The sequence below is a fragment of the Pygoscelis adeliae genome, unplaced genomic scaffold (assembly GCF_000699105.1).
Source record: "Pygoscelis adeliae isolate BGI_AS28 unplaced genomic scaffold, ASM69910v1 Scaffold38, whole genome shotgun sequence".
Classification (NCBI taxonomy): domain Eukaryota; kingdom Metazoa; phylum Chordata; class Aves; order Sphenisciformes; family Spheniscidae; genus Pygoscelis; species Pygoscelis adeliae.
Window position 1 is genome coordinate 18,044,956 of NW_008825614.1, and position 13,529 is coordinate 18,058,484.

Below are 13,529 nucleotides of genomic sequence, written 5' to 3' on the forward strand. Positions count from 1 at the left end.
CAGCAGGAAGCTGGCTGCAAGGTAGCATGGTAGAGCCAACTCCTGAACAGGGAACTCGTGTCATTCTCTCCCTAGGTTTAGGAACGATCTCTTTTACCTTCTTTCTCATACTGGTTAGAAACAAGGAGACCAGGAATGTGTATCTTAGACTAGAAATCAACCGGCAATAAAAACTCTTTGCAGCTGCAGGCATTTACTAGATCTAATGGACAATAAAAAAACAGGAATGAAGGGAATGTGTCAGCCGTCACCGGAAGTTAATAATACACCAAGTCACAGTCAGTATTTACACCTGTGAAATAGAGTAGATGTTGTCAAAGGATTGGCTACCTGAAGTAATGTGAGGAAAAGCATGTCAAGATTACTTTTGTTTGTTTGTTTCTCTCTTGTTATTTTTTAAGTTAGGTATGATGGGTCCTTTCTTGCTAATATCAGGTCTGATTTATTGAAATCAACTCTTAAAATTCAATGTGATAAGACTTTACTCCCAATCACCCTGATGATGGTGATCCAGTTAGCTGGAAGTGAAGCACTTTCTGACAAAATTTTTTACGAGGTGTGTAGTCTGGTCACAAGAATCCTCTAATGAATAATACCTAGACAGTGTATTTTATACCAGGCTCTATATACTCTCCTCCAAGTGTGATTCTTTAAAGGCTTTCTGTATGTAAATAGAAATTTTGATCACTGTGTGCTTGTGTTGGCAATGCATTTTTGCTGGAGGTGTCCAGGTTGAAAGCTACTAGCCTAGAATGAACCAGCAAAGGTATTACTTCACTTGAAGTAAAACACTGTCATTTATGTTTCTAGTTTCCATGACCCTTTCTGTTACCTATATCAATTTCTTAAATAAGAGAGACTAGTGTAAGCTGGAAGCATTTTTAGTATTTCTTGCTCCCTTGACCTGCACTGTTCCTCTTCATGCTTTTTTTTCTTTTTGTCAAACTTGTAAGAAATACTCTCATTTAGATGGCATCTTTTGTTTGAATTATTCTGGGCACGCACATAGGAACTCTGAACTTCGTGCTTTTTTAATGAATTCTGAGTGCTGGGTCAGTCCTGGCACTATCACAGACTCATTGGAGGTGCATGGGAAGTTGTTCACGCTAGTTTTCGTCTTGCAGTAGATGAGTGCTGGGAGGTGACTCTTGGAAACTGTCCTCTGAATGCAAGTTGTCAGCAGTTAGGGCACTGGAGGCAGAGACCTGTTCTGCTGGTTCTCCGGAGGCATGTCGCAGCGCAGAGTGGATGCGTTGACAGGGGCTGGATATAGGTCTCTGGTGGATCTAGATCTGATTTTTCTTTTCCCCTGCCGCTCTAGACTCGTCCTCTGCCAAGCATGTTCGTTCTGCTGCTGACTCCCTCACCGCTTTTTTTCATGTTTGTTTCTTCCTTAGCACTGCCCACTGTGGTTCCACTTGCTCTTTTCTTAGTTCTCCCTGTTGTTTTTCCCTAGGAAAGGGAAACGTGTCTGTTAAATCCCATGTATTATCTACGGGTAGCTAGAAAATACAAAAAACTGTGGAACTCTTGCACTACTTCTGTTAACTGGCTGTCTCTTGCCATGGTTCTCTCTGAAACTTTTTTTTAAGAAGTGTTCGGGGTTGGTGAGGAATTGACAAGATAGGACCGAAAAAAATGCTTACCTATACAACATTGTTGTGAAGACCAGAGATTTCTCAAGGATCATATTGAAAATACCTTGCAGACAAACAGGTGTCAGGGCTTACTGGTCTATAGGTGCAGTGGGTGATATTTTCTTGTGTGCTTAAATACAACATTAACATACTGTTTCATTTTCCTATTTCTTCTTTGAAGATTAGATGATGCTTATGCAGTAGCGGGGCATGGAGTTGTCTTAATTCCCTTTAGAGGCAAGGTGCACACATCTCTTTAGGATTTTGAAGCCTACACTTCGAAATATGAAGTAATACTAAACTATTGGAAGGCTAATTCTGGGAGTCTTTCTATTACTCTAATACTTTCTATTATTTTGAGGCTATGTAATTGTACCATAAATATGGAATAGGAATTGACTTATACAGCATGTAGTCAGGAACTGCGCAAAGCGCAGGTTAAACATAACATTAAAAAGAAAAAAACATATTTACGCAGTCAATAACATGCAGAAATCCTACGGTTTGAGATCTGGTTTTGTGCGTCATATTGGGACTTCTGTTGGGAACCTGTAACTCTTGCTATTGTTAATGCCTTTGGGGACCGCTTTTGGTATTTAATGAGCTTATTTGGCCATTGGACACCTCACACACACCCCTTCCCCATCCAAATTACAGAAAAGGCCTTTTTGGAAGAAAATGAAATTTGCGTACATGATGAAGAAAGGAAGTGATACAGTGAAGAGTTGGTATCAGTTTTGTCTTTCTCACGCTTCTTTTGACTCCTCTGATTGCTCTCGTTTGTAACCTTCTGTCCCTCTTTCCTGACCCCTGCACACAACCCTTGTAAACACATCTTCAAAACAGTAATTATTAAGGAAAGAAAGAACTTCGTCTCGAGATGAACTCTTTTCAAAGAACGGGGTTTTTTGTTTGTTTGTTTTCTAATAAACCTTTGGCTCTGCTTCTCTAGGAAACTTTCTCTAGTCCTTCCTTAGAGATTTGAACAGCAAGGTAGTGCTGTTGCTTTTTTGGGGGGTGTGTCCCCCCCATGGGTTAACTCTGAATATTAGGATGGGGGGGAACCCTCCTGTTCCCCCCATTAATGAAGTCCAGAAATGAGGCTAACTTGGCCATGAGACTTTCCAGAGTCTGGGAAAGTGGTAGTGCACACAGAGGACAGAAGTTTATCATGTAAGACCGTCTGGGAGCTTTACGCCTGATATTTGTAGACTCAGTATTGACTTGTGTTTTAGAAAACAGCATTGAGGTATGTCTCGCTGCAGCCAAGTGTCTTTTCTTACTTGAAACAACGGTACTGTATGAGCATCCAAGAAAAGTAGCCTGCAAGGTAAGTATATGCTGTGTGCAACGGCTGTTAAGCTAGAAAAGGAAAAACTTACGAACAACTCCTCTTTTGAAAATGCTTTAATTGTAGCACTGATTGACTCGATTGTTTTTCCCTCCCTTAGGTTCATTAAAAGACCACCCGCAGCAGCAGCCTGGAATGCTTTCTCGTGTGACCGGTGGCCTCTTCAGTGTCACGAAGGGAGCTGTTGGTGCCACAATCGGGGGTGTTGCTTGGATTGGAGGGAAGAGCTTGGAAATTACCAAAACAGCTGTCACGTCTGTGCCTTCAATGGGAGTGGGGCTAGTCAAAGGAAGTGTTTCTGCTGTGGCTGGAGGTGTTACAGCTGTAGGATCTGCTGTTGCAAGTAAAGTGCCTTTAACAGGAAAGAAAAAGGATAAGTCTGACTAAAACCAAAACTGAGATGTACTTGATTCTCCAGAATATTACATCAGTGGCATTAAAATCTGCTGAGATTTGGACCATGAGAAGCCATGTGTCTTAGACACTTTATCTTCTAAAGAGCTGTGCAAGTAACTCTATTTCACCTGAAAAGGACAGAAGAAGCTTGGCTAGCACAGAGTATGAAGATTTATTAGAGCCTAGATTGAAGCTTTGTATCTGGTGAAATGTTACACTTGATAACTATAGAAGTGAGTAAGTGTATCTGAAGGGATAATACATATCTGAATATTCATTTACTGTAAGTCTTTTGCAGTTTTGGACTAAAATATGAACATAGAAACTTGGTAATCTCTGCCGTACCATCAATATCACGAGATGCCATTTACTGTTCTCAGTGGTTTCCACATCCTCCTGCTAAGGATCCTTCAGCCGTGTAATGACACTGTTGGACGTACCCAAATAGTTTCGGTTATGAAACTGTATTTGCAGGCAGCCTGTAAACTCTCAGTGACGGCATTCTGCCAGTGCGGACTGGAGCAAACAGAACTGGAGGTGTGCAGAAATTGGAAATGAGAGTGGGAGATAGGAGTGAGAAAGTTTGACAACATGGTAGAAGGGATCATAAAAGAGTGAACTAACTTAATGCCTTATTAGAAAAAATATCTTTTTACTAGGCGAAGCTGTGTAAAGAACCGTCCCGTCATTTCAGTGCAGCTCACAGAATGGGCTGTAGACTCTCTTTACGAATCCCAATATCTGAAACCCTGTCAATTTTTACTGAAAACAAGATTGCTCCATCTCAGGTGTATTTAATGATACGCATCTGTCTCCTGCAAGTGAAAACTTGCTTCTAATAAACTTCTTATAGACACTAGAAAAAATGATGGCTTAATGGAAACTGGGCTGATGTTTGTGGTCATCTAGCACAACTGTCTGACTTGAAAGAAATTCCTTTGTGTAGTTGGAAACCACTGAAGAACTAGGAAAGCTGTTGTCTTAACTCCACGATGCGCCAGGTTAGCTTGCTCTGTTTAAGCAAATGCAAGGAATTTTTCACTACATCTTTCTCTCATACTTTGCATTTTGATTTTTGAGTAAAATGCAATACTTGTATTTAAAACAAACCAAAAAGGGTAGATGAGGCCTTAAAAAGAAAAAAAAATCATCCAAGTAAATTGTATACTGACAGATTCCAAATGTTGACACACCTCAAATGGGAACATCTGTAGGTTCTCTGCAGCATGTGAGAGGCAAAATGCACTTGTAACGAGACAGCTTGAGGTTGCCTTAAAATAGAAGCTGTTGGTCATCTTTTTTTTTGTGTGTGTGTACTGATTCTGCAAATAAGTAACCTCTTTGGAAGCCTGTAGAAGGCGGCTGTGAATGTTGTGTATGCAGTATTTTCTAAAAACTTGTGTTCCTCCAGAGAACTTCTAAGCACGTAAGCTTACTTTTTCAGTGGCTATGGTTGTACAGGAAGGATATATAGGGAGACGACTTAGAAATTAAAAAAAATCAAAACATATCACTTGTCTAAAACTTAGTCCTATATTCATGGGTGTTGCAAGTATGCTATGTGTAAATTATGGTACAGTAGTCACCTAGTCTCTCTGAGCCATTGGTACTTCAACTGCACTCTGGAACAACTTTATTTGATATCTAATTGTATATGTTGGTAGTACGGTATTCCTAAGCGTGGGGATTTGGGGCGGTGGGGAGAGCAAAAACCCAACAAATGGTATTATCTGCTCCTTTTGTTAGATGCACCAGCTGCTTAGCTCCAATCTGCTGCAAGGGTGTGATGAGGTAAGTTTATGCAACAAATGGAAGACTTTAACTGTTCTTTATAGTCAAAAGCTAATCGCATAGAATATAGTGTAGTTTAAGGATACCAGTTAGCTCTAGAAATGAGCTAGCTTGGATATCTGCAGCAAATAATTTAGTATGGTCTGCTCCCCTGCAGTTTCCAGTGTAGACGTATCCCCAGAGTGCTACCACTGAACTTCTAAGAGTCATCTGTTTGGAGCATAGTGGTATTTGTGGCACTCAACCAAACCCTTCCTAATCGTTTTCTGAAAACATATGTTGAACTGGTCATACCCCTTTTTTTAATGACATTCTCTAACTTTTTTACTATGAAACTTGCCGCAAAACAAGCGTGATCTGAGATAAGCAATGTTAGACCTGTAAGAGCTGCCAACACTTCATTATGCTTTGTTCTTAACATATCCTGTAGTTATTACTTCTGCATCTTGTAACTGAAACACTTTAACATGGCATATGGTTTTAGTTTTCGAAAAGAGCTTTTGTCTTATATCCTGCATATTTTCCATTCACTTATGAAACTTGCTTCGTCTTAAAAACTTGTTCTGATTCTGTCCTGACACTTGTGAAACATTAAATTGTTGCTGTTTCAGACATTTGAAAGCTTCCTTAGTTAATTTGTGGAGAAAGGCATACCTAGGTATAAATCTTCCCACAGTGTCATGCCCCAGAGTGTCTTAACTGCACCTAAGTAGCGCCAACCATCTCTTAACAAAAATTGTAACTTCACTGTGTAGGCTGTGCATAGACACAACACAAAATCCCTTGTACTTCCTCCCCCCCCCCGGGAACTGAGGTTTGGGGATACCCACTTTTAAGATCGTAGTGAACTGGATGGAATATAGATCTGAAATTTTCAGGGAGAGTGGGGTTGTTCTTGTGTTTTGGGGTTGTTATTGTGGTTTTATTTTACTCTCCTTTTCCCAGCCCCCATTTCAAAAGGGGAAGACTACTTGTATGCCTGACTGCTCGCTATGTAACGAAAGGCTGGTCTACAGGCTTTTATGTGCCAGACTTAATTTTATAAACTGGTTCATGTTCACTGTGAGTAACAGCAAGAGAGGGGGAAGAAGATTTCAGCAACACAACGTTTTGGTAATTGGGAGCTTCGCTGAGGTTTTATTATAAATGAATCCTGTGAAGAAGAGGAAGTGGGTCCCGGGCATAGAGTTACGAATGAAGGATGGAATGAATTTCCGTTGTCTGGTAGAGAAAGGGAGTCTTTCTGCTTATGCTTTTGTTTTGAAAGGGGAGGAGGAGAAATTGAAACATTCAGAATGGAAAACGAGTTTGTTATAACTCGGGCTGTGACTCCGTTAAGGAAATATGTCACTTTCCTGTTTTGTCCATTGCCACTGGAAATACTGTAAGTGATGGGAATAAGCTGTTTCAGGAACTTTAAAAACAGATACCTGTAGAAATGCTGAAACTAAATTTTCAGGGAAAACACTGTTCTACGTTTTGGTTTCCTTTTCATCCTAAACCACCGATCAGTTCTGTGGTTCAGCATTACAGATTGTATTATGAATAGCTTCAGAGAGCTGAAATGCGCTCTTGTGTCTGAGGGGAAGGATGCTTTTGAATTCAAATAATATTGTGGTCTGCTTAATAGCTGAGCACTGAAGGACAGTCAGAAAGTGACAAAAGCAAGTTCTTGTGGATTTTTAATATGGCTGTCTTCCCGGTTTCCTTTTAAAAATGGTGCATTTTGAAGAGCCAGCAAAGACATGGCTTAGTAACGCAGCCTGACTTTTATCATGCTGGTGATACGTGCCCCTTCTTGAATTCTTGCCACTGTCACATGCGCTCCTACGAGGGCGGCGTTTACCCCCGCAAGCTGCTGTCACGTCCGCACCTGCCTGCATGGCGGTGAGTTTAAGACCTTCAGCTGTTGAGACCTTGGCACTGCTCTAACCAGATGTTTCTAGCCCTTTCCAAGCTCGCAGCGGATAATGTGGCAGGCTATATAAAATCATCATCTTGCAGGCTACCCTCTAAACAAGTAATTCAATACCAGCTTTCTTCAGCAATTGAAAACTTCTCTTTAAGAAAAGGAACCCTGGACTTGCTGCCAAAATGTCTGTTAAAAATGTCCTTGAAGAATGGGCCGGGGGGGTGGTGGTGTAACTGTTTTTTCTCCTGCTGTCAAGAGGGAATGTGTATGGAATACTTGCTTAGGAAAGTCTTTCTGAGAAATAAAATCACTGATGATCCTAATTCTATTGAGATGATCGTCAGTGATGCTACTGTTTTATATTATCATTCACAGCCCACAAATGAAAATAAATAAAATCCCCTGAGAACTTAAACACTGTCAGATAGTTACTATTTTGAAAGCCAGCACTTGTCAACAATTACTTTACAGTGTTATCTGAGCAGCAGTGTCACCCATATATTTAGAAACTGGCAGCTGTTTGCAAATCTGGTAGTCATTTTTAATCACCAGTGGTTTACAGGCTAGAGTTTTGTTACACCTAATATAAAAGCATAGCTTTTTCCTTTCTCCTACAGTCATTTGAGACTCGAGTCTCTCCCTAAGCTTTTCTCTCCCCGAGCCTTGCTAGAAAAGAAGAAATTAAGAACTAGACAATAGCAATAAATGTATTTCTTCCTGCCCCAAACCTTTTGCAAAAGGAGTAAATTTTGAAGTCTCAGAAATGTAAAGGAGGTTGTCTTGTAGCTTCTTTGCATTACAGTTTGTACACAAACATACCAGGGCCTTGCTGTAGCAGTCACTAAATAAAAAAACATTATGTCCTGCCCCTGTTCTTGGACTGTGCTCTAGCTAGGCTTTCCTAGCCAAGAAGTCAAGTCTGCTGCAGGTCAGGATCCGGGAGCTAGAGCTACTTTCTGCAGCAATAAGGAATGGAACTCCAAAAGAGTCTCCAAAAGTCAGTGAACCAGTGAGTTGATGAACGCTGCTGGAAAAATGACCCTTCTCTTTCTCAGATTGCGCTGATCACTACCACAGGCTGGACTGTGCGGTGACAGAGCTGAAAATCCAAAGCAGTTAATGCCCTGTTAGGTAAGGAAATGAGCACAACCAAAAAAACATGTGAGGTACTCCCTGGGGAAAAAAGGCAACCTTTATCATAACCAGGTTCTATGATATTATTTGAAAGCATTAGAAAGCTACAATTGTGTAATGAAGTTGTGCCCAAGAAGGGCACAACTGTCCTGAAGACCCACTCCAGGACAAAGTACAGTGTAAGACTGCAGTCTGGTTAAGATTACTTTCGTTTTGGATCTTCTCAAAGAATCAACATCTCTTTTCTCTCTGGTAATTTTCTTTTGCATAATTTAAAGCACAGCATTCAAATTAATCTTCAACGTGTATAGGAGCAACAGGATTAAAAATTGGTCTCTCCTTCTTTGATTGTATCTTACCATAATTGACTTCAAAATCTTTCTTAGTACCATTCAAGCTTTCTAGAGTTCCACCCTTTATATCGTATCCCAAAGCAGAGAGTTTTTTAATTCGGTATTGAACAATTTGCGTTGTCAACTCCAGCACCGTTGGTGTCTCTCTAATCTGCGCTACAGAAATTCCTTCCTTCAGTAGTCCTTCAAGTCTTTCTTCCAAAACTGGAACAGAGTAGTAGAGAAGGGCTGGGCATTTCAGCACTAGCTGTTTTAATTCTTGATCACTGCACTTAAAGACATTTTTGGAAAAAAGCATACTCTTCTGCATAGTAGTAGAAGTAAGTTGAAAAATGAAACCTTTAAGCTTGGACAGCAGCTGTAGAACTTCATGGTCAGTGAAATCATTCTGTTGGAGAAATTCCAAGTTCTCCTGGATTGCAGTGGAGGTATTTAATAAAATAAATGGATTTTGGCTCAATAGCTTCAGTATCCAGATCTTCATATTTGCATCAGAACCTCCTAAACTTAAATAATTTCTTTGTAATGTCTCTATCACGTTTTTGTTTTTCTCAACAGGATTATAGAAAATACTGGGTGCACTTGTCAAGAACCTGGTGATTATGTTATTCTTAAGTCCCAGCTGTTGAAGAAACAGTATATTTGCTTTCTGGTTCTCATGATGTTCAGTAGTAAAAAAAGACTCCGGAAATTGCTCTATTAATTTAATCAACTGTTTTTCATTCTGGCATACTAATTGCCATAGAGCTCTTTGAGAGTTTATCTCTGCAGGGGTATGGAGAATTGCCTCTGGGCAGCGTTCTAAAATGTTGGCTACAGCAGTCTCATCTGCTCCCATTTCTTGTAAGATACCAGCAATTTCCTTAACGTAGGCCACATCCTGGAGAAGGACCCATTCCTTTAGTCTGCGTATTTTCTTAATGTCAACTGACAATCTGTAGAGACTCTCAATGGTTTTTTTATTTTCCTCTCTTGATTTTGTATCAGTTGAGTAAGTGGAATGTATTAGGAAGCTTCTGTTTGCTACTTCAGTCCATACTGATGAAAAATTCAGTCCTGGGTTACAGTACCGAGATCTTGCCAACAGGAGAGTAAATGTATCTTTTGCGCCGTGAGCAACTCCTCTCAACATAGTGGAATTCAGCCCTGCGGCGAGAGAACAACTATAAGAAAACACATTTAAGGCACAAGTTAATGCTCGGAGACACTGATATTTAGACTGAGCTGGCATAAGAAATTACTCTCAACAGTGTTTTTTGTTATTAGCACCAAATGCAGCTTTCACGCGAAAGCAGAGGGGGAATGCTTCTGAAAGGTTCATGGTCTGACAGATGCCTCACTGGAACAGTAACGTGCAGATGCAACAGACCTGATGTGGGGGCAGCGCTCTGTCCATATAAATGCTTGCAGTCATACAAGAACCAAACTGTCAGCCATTTCCTGCAGCTAACATTGTTATTACATTACAGCTCACTCACACTATACTAGAAAAATGTTTCATGCAATTTAATTTGACAGTAATTCTACTAAATTAATTAAAAAAAAAAAGGCAGCTTAAATATCTATCTTAACCCTTCTGAATGTATTTGCTTAACTTCTCAAGCATTGTTTGGAGTGTGACTTGTTCCTTCACATGTCAGAGGCCCCCTGGTGCTCCTTTAGCAGCAGTTCATAGCCTAGCTGCATTTTGAAATCATTCTTGTTATAATTAAGGAAAAAAATCACTGCAACCTTTATGTATGCGTTTTTCTCTAGCAGGATCTGTAAATTGGGTTCTGAATAAGCACACTGGTGTTTTGGGGGAGGAAGCAAGTACACTGCAACGTCTTCAGGCCTTCACTTGCCTCTTCCAGTACCTACTTTGCTACAGCTGCCCTTTGCACTGATGCCTTATGTCTGTCTCCAGGTCACTTATGCCGTTGTCGGCTACCCTCAGTAGGCAGAGTCCTCGTGCACCCCGTGGAGTAGGCACGTGGCTGTGCTGGGGTCCGCACAGCAACCACAGGGTAGTTGCGGGTAACCCCATACCCTACCTTTGCTCAAACTGACTGCCAGGTATCACCAACAGCACGTGCGCTGCTACCTGCTCTGCAATGGCCAAAGGAGTCGCAGCAGTCAAAGATATCATCAAGTGTATCTTTAACTTCCTAGGTGGTGGTTCCATAACAACCTTTTGGAAGCACAGAGTGTGAAAGGGAGACTTGCTGGTCTGTGCAATACTCACACAAATTGCTGCTGCTGGTAACATGCTTAAAACTGCTCAAATTGAAAATGAGAAAAAAAAAAATACAATTTGTGCATTTGACAATTCTATTTATACAGTTGCTTTCACCTCTCCCAAATGCTAAATATAGCATGCTTCAAGAAGTACCTACGTGAGCATTAAGTTAAATTATTTTTGGGGTTTTTTTAGGAGAGAGAAGACTGTTACAATCATGCAGTCTAATTTCCTACATAACAGACCAAGAAGCCTATTGCAGGAACAGCTACATGAGACCCCTACAATCTTCTTTATAAAGAAAATATGTGGTTTCTGTAGAGAACTTAAGTGATAGAGCCTCTATCTAGTTGCCAGGTAAGGTTAAACATTTTCCAGTGGTGAAATACTTCATCTCAAGAAAGTGTACCTTTGCTTTCAAGTTGATGTTTTTCAGCTTCTAAAAGCTGGACTCTTGTTATGTTACTACATCGTAAACTAACAGAGTAAGACATAATTTCCTATATGCAAGCTTATGTTATTAACAGAAGCTGTTTATTGGTAACTTGTTTTTTAGTATTATTTCAAATCTCTGAGGCAAAATCTGATTGCCTAATGAAGCTGCTTGTGTCATAACCCTAAGGCTAATGATTTCATCTTCATAACTTTGTGACTTGAGAAGTGCTGTCCAGCAAGCTCCGCCACAGAACAAGCGATTTTTCCCAATAGCCGTGAAAGCGCTGTAAGTGTAGGTAAGTCACAGACTTTTCATGTGCTGACCTTTCCACGTCCTGAAAAAGTGACTGTTTCACGGGGACTGCAAACTAAAGCCTCTCCTCCACAGGGAGTGACACAACCGCCTGTGTCTGAGTACTCGAGTAGTTCTATTGACTTTAGTGGGTCCAGTCACAGTAAGTACATCTCTGAAGGATCAGGGCTTTCTTCATTAATGCTTCAGCTCAGCTGGAAACTGCTAGAAAAATAAAGTATTGTTAAAATTGTTTGGGATGTCAGATGATACTTCCAATGTACAAACTGGAAAAATAACTAACCATGACTTTTACTTCAATGTGTAATCCAGCTGTTAAACAAAATTGCCTTGTGAGTAATGCAGACACTTAACAGCCATTTTATCTATTATAGAGCTTTTAAAAAATTATGATATAGTAAATTGTGCTCTTCCAAGATCTGACATGGAAATGATTGTTATGTTCACTTAAAACAAGCTTTATGTTGTCTGAAAATGTTTGACATCACTAATTTTTTTTCCTGTTGCTAGTGAGGATCATCCATGCAGAAACACAGAATACTATAAAAGGAAGGAAAACTTTATTTGCTAAACCGCGTTTGACTGGGGTGCTTGGGAGCCCTTGTAAAGCACTGAGCAAAATATAACATGCAAAATAAGGTGAATGCATTTTAGTATCATGGTGTTCTATAAAAACTGAGATGATGATTAAGAGTTACGGTTTGGTGTATTTCAGAGTCCATAGATGACAGTACCACGTCTGCAGGGTATGTAACCTATTCTAAGAATTCAGAGTTCTCTTAAAGCTCATGCTGGACTACTGTTCTAATATGCAGGACCCTGCTGTAACTTTTTACATACTTATATTGCTGCGGGGATTGTAAATCAATTGAGAGATCAAGAAAAGAACCAGCCAACTTAGATGAGACGTTTGCTCTCACTGCCAGCAGCACCCTCTTATCACCAGGTGTCATAACAGCAATAAGGATTTGAACTAATGTCTACCTGGCAGTTATCTGTGATCCTGCTTGCTAGCACACTCACAGTGACCTGTATCTGCAGACTAAAGGGGTGTTGTAAGTTTCGTTATTTAATGAGACTCCTATGTGTATCTTCTATAGGAAATGGGTACTAGGATCAACTGGCTGATTCATCCCTCGTTTTGTTCAGAAATTTTTGAATTTCTGAATGTGTATTTTGAGACTCAAATCTCACTTTTTGAAAACTAGCAAACCAACCTCTTGCTCGTGTTGTATTTTGCACAAAATCTTTCACTAAAGAGAGCAAGAGTATGACTACTACTGTATGCTGGTCGCTACCATTCTCATTACAGCAAACTGTAGCCAGGTCTTAGTAGGCTGTAGAGAACTAAATGCCACTCCTAAATGCCTAGATTGAACTTTGAATTAACCAGCAAGAGCAGGTATCTTCCTAGAAGAGAGCAGTGTAGATGGGATTTGAATAGCTTGGGAAGAAATCTGGAGCGGTAAGAGTTTTGTAGATTAATGCATAGTAGAGTAAGCATTTGCACTTCTGCACTTGCAGACAAAAAATGAATCCCTGCTTTGCCTCAGTAGTGGAAATGAGGGAAAGAAGATTACAAAAATATGCTAGACCAACATAATGCTTTCTAGAAAACACTACAGAGGATCCTTGAATAATCCAGGTTGGAAGGGAGCTCAAGAGCTCAAAGCAGGCTCTGCTATGAGGTAAGACAAGGCTGCTTTGACCAGTCTGGTCTTGAAAACCTCCATGGATGGAGCCCACGCAGCCTCTCTGGGTTGCCTGTTCTTGTACTGCTTGACCGTCCTCGTGGGGAAAAAGCTTTTCCTCCTATCTAGGAAGGGGAAGACATTAAAAAAAAGCTTAAGGAAGCATAGCACTATTTAAACCAAAGGTCATCAAGTGGTGCTTTTCAGTACAGAGAAAACGCAAAGTTCTCGGTCACAGCCTGCTCACGTAAGCCCAGACAGCTGGAGGATGCCTGCCGGCGCACACCCCTTCTCTCCC

At 40.5% G+C, this 13,529-nt stretch overlaps 2 protein-coding genes across 5 annotated transcripts in view; one reads left to right on the forward strand and one right to left on the reverse strand.

Annotated features, from left to right (window-relative positions):
• Positions 1-5,792, forward strand: part of TMEM263 (transmembrane protein 263) — a 13,006-nt gene extending 7,214 nt beyond the window's left edge. For all 3 annotated transcript variants that reach the window (XM_009332968.1, XM_009332967.1, XM_009332969.1), the window contains exon 4: positions 3,089-5,792. In XM_009332968.1, the coding sequence (XP_009331243.1) occupies positions 3,089-3,375 (287 nt within the window). In that variant the 3' untranslated portion in view covers positions 3,376-5,792. The remainder of the gene's footprint in view (positions 1-3,088) is intronic.
• A 2,459-nt stretch (positions 5,793-8,251) lies between these two features.
• On the reverse strand, positions 8,252-11,716 carry MTERF2 (mitochondrial transcription termination factor 2). 2 transcript variants are annotated; one of them, XM_009332970.1, is made up of 2 exons: positions 11,552-11,716; positions 8,252-9,720 (listed from the first exon to the last, which is right to left on the reverse strand). In XM_009332970.1, exon 2 carries the CDS (start codon positions 9,704-9,706, stop codon positions 8,513-8,515), a length of 1,194 nt encoding a protein of 397 aa, XP_009331245.1. In that variant the 5' UTR covers positions 9,707-9,720; positions 11,552-11,716; the 3' UTR covers positions 8,252-8,512. The 2 variants fall into 2 exon arrangements, with proteins under 2 accessions (XP_009331245.1, XP_009331247.1); XM_009332972.1 differs by having other exon boundaries at positions 8,252-9,737.
• Positions 11,717-13,529: the final 1,813 nt, after the last annotated feature.

Coding starts and splice junctions, on each gene's coding strand:
- MTERF2 (XM_009332970.1), bottom strand. CDS start 9,706: ATGTTGAGAGGAGTTGCTCACGGCGCAAAAGATACATTTACTCTCCTG.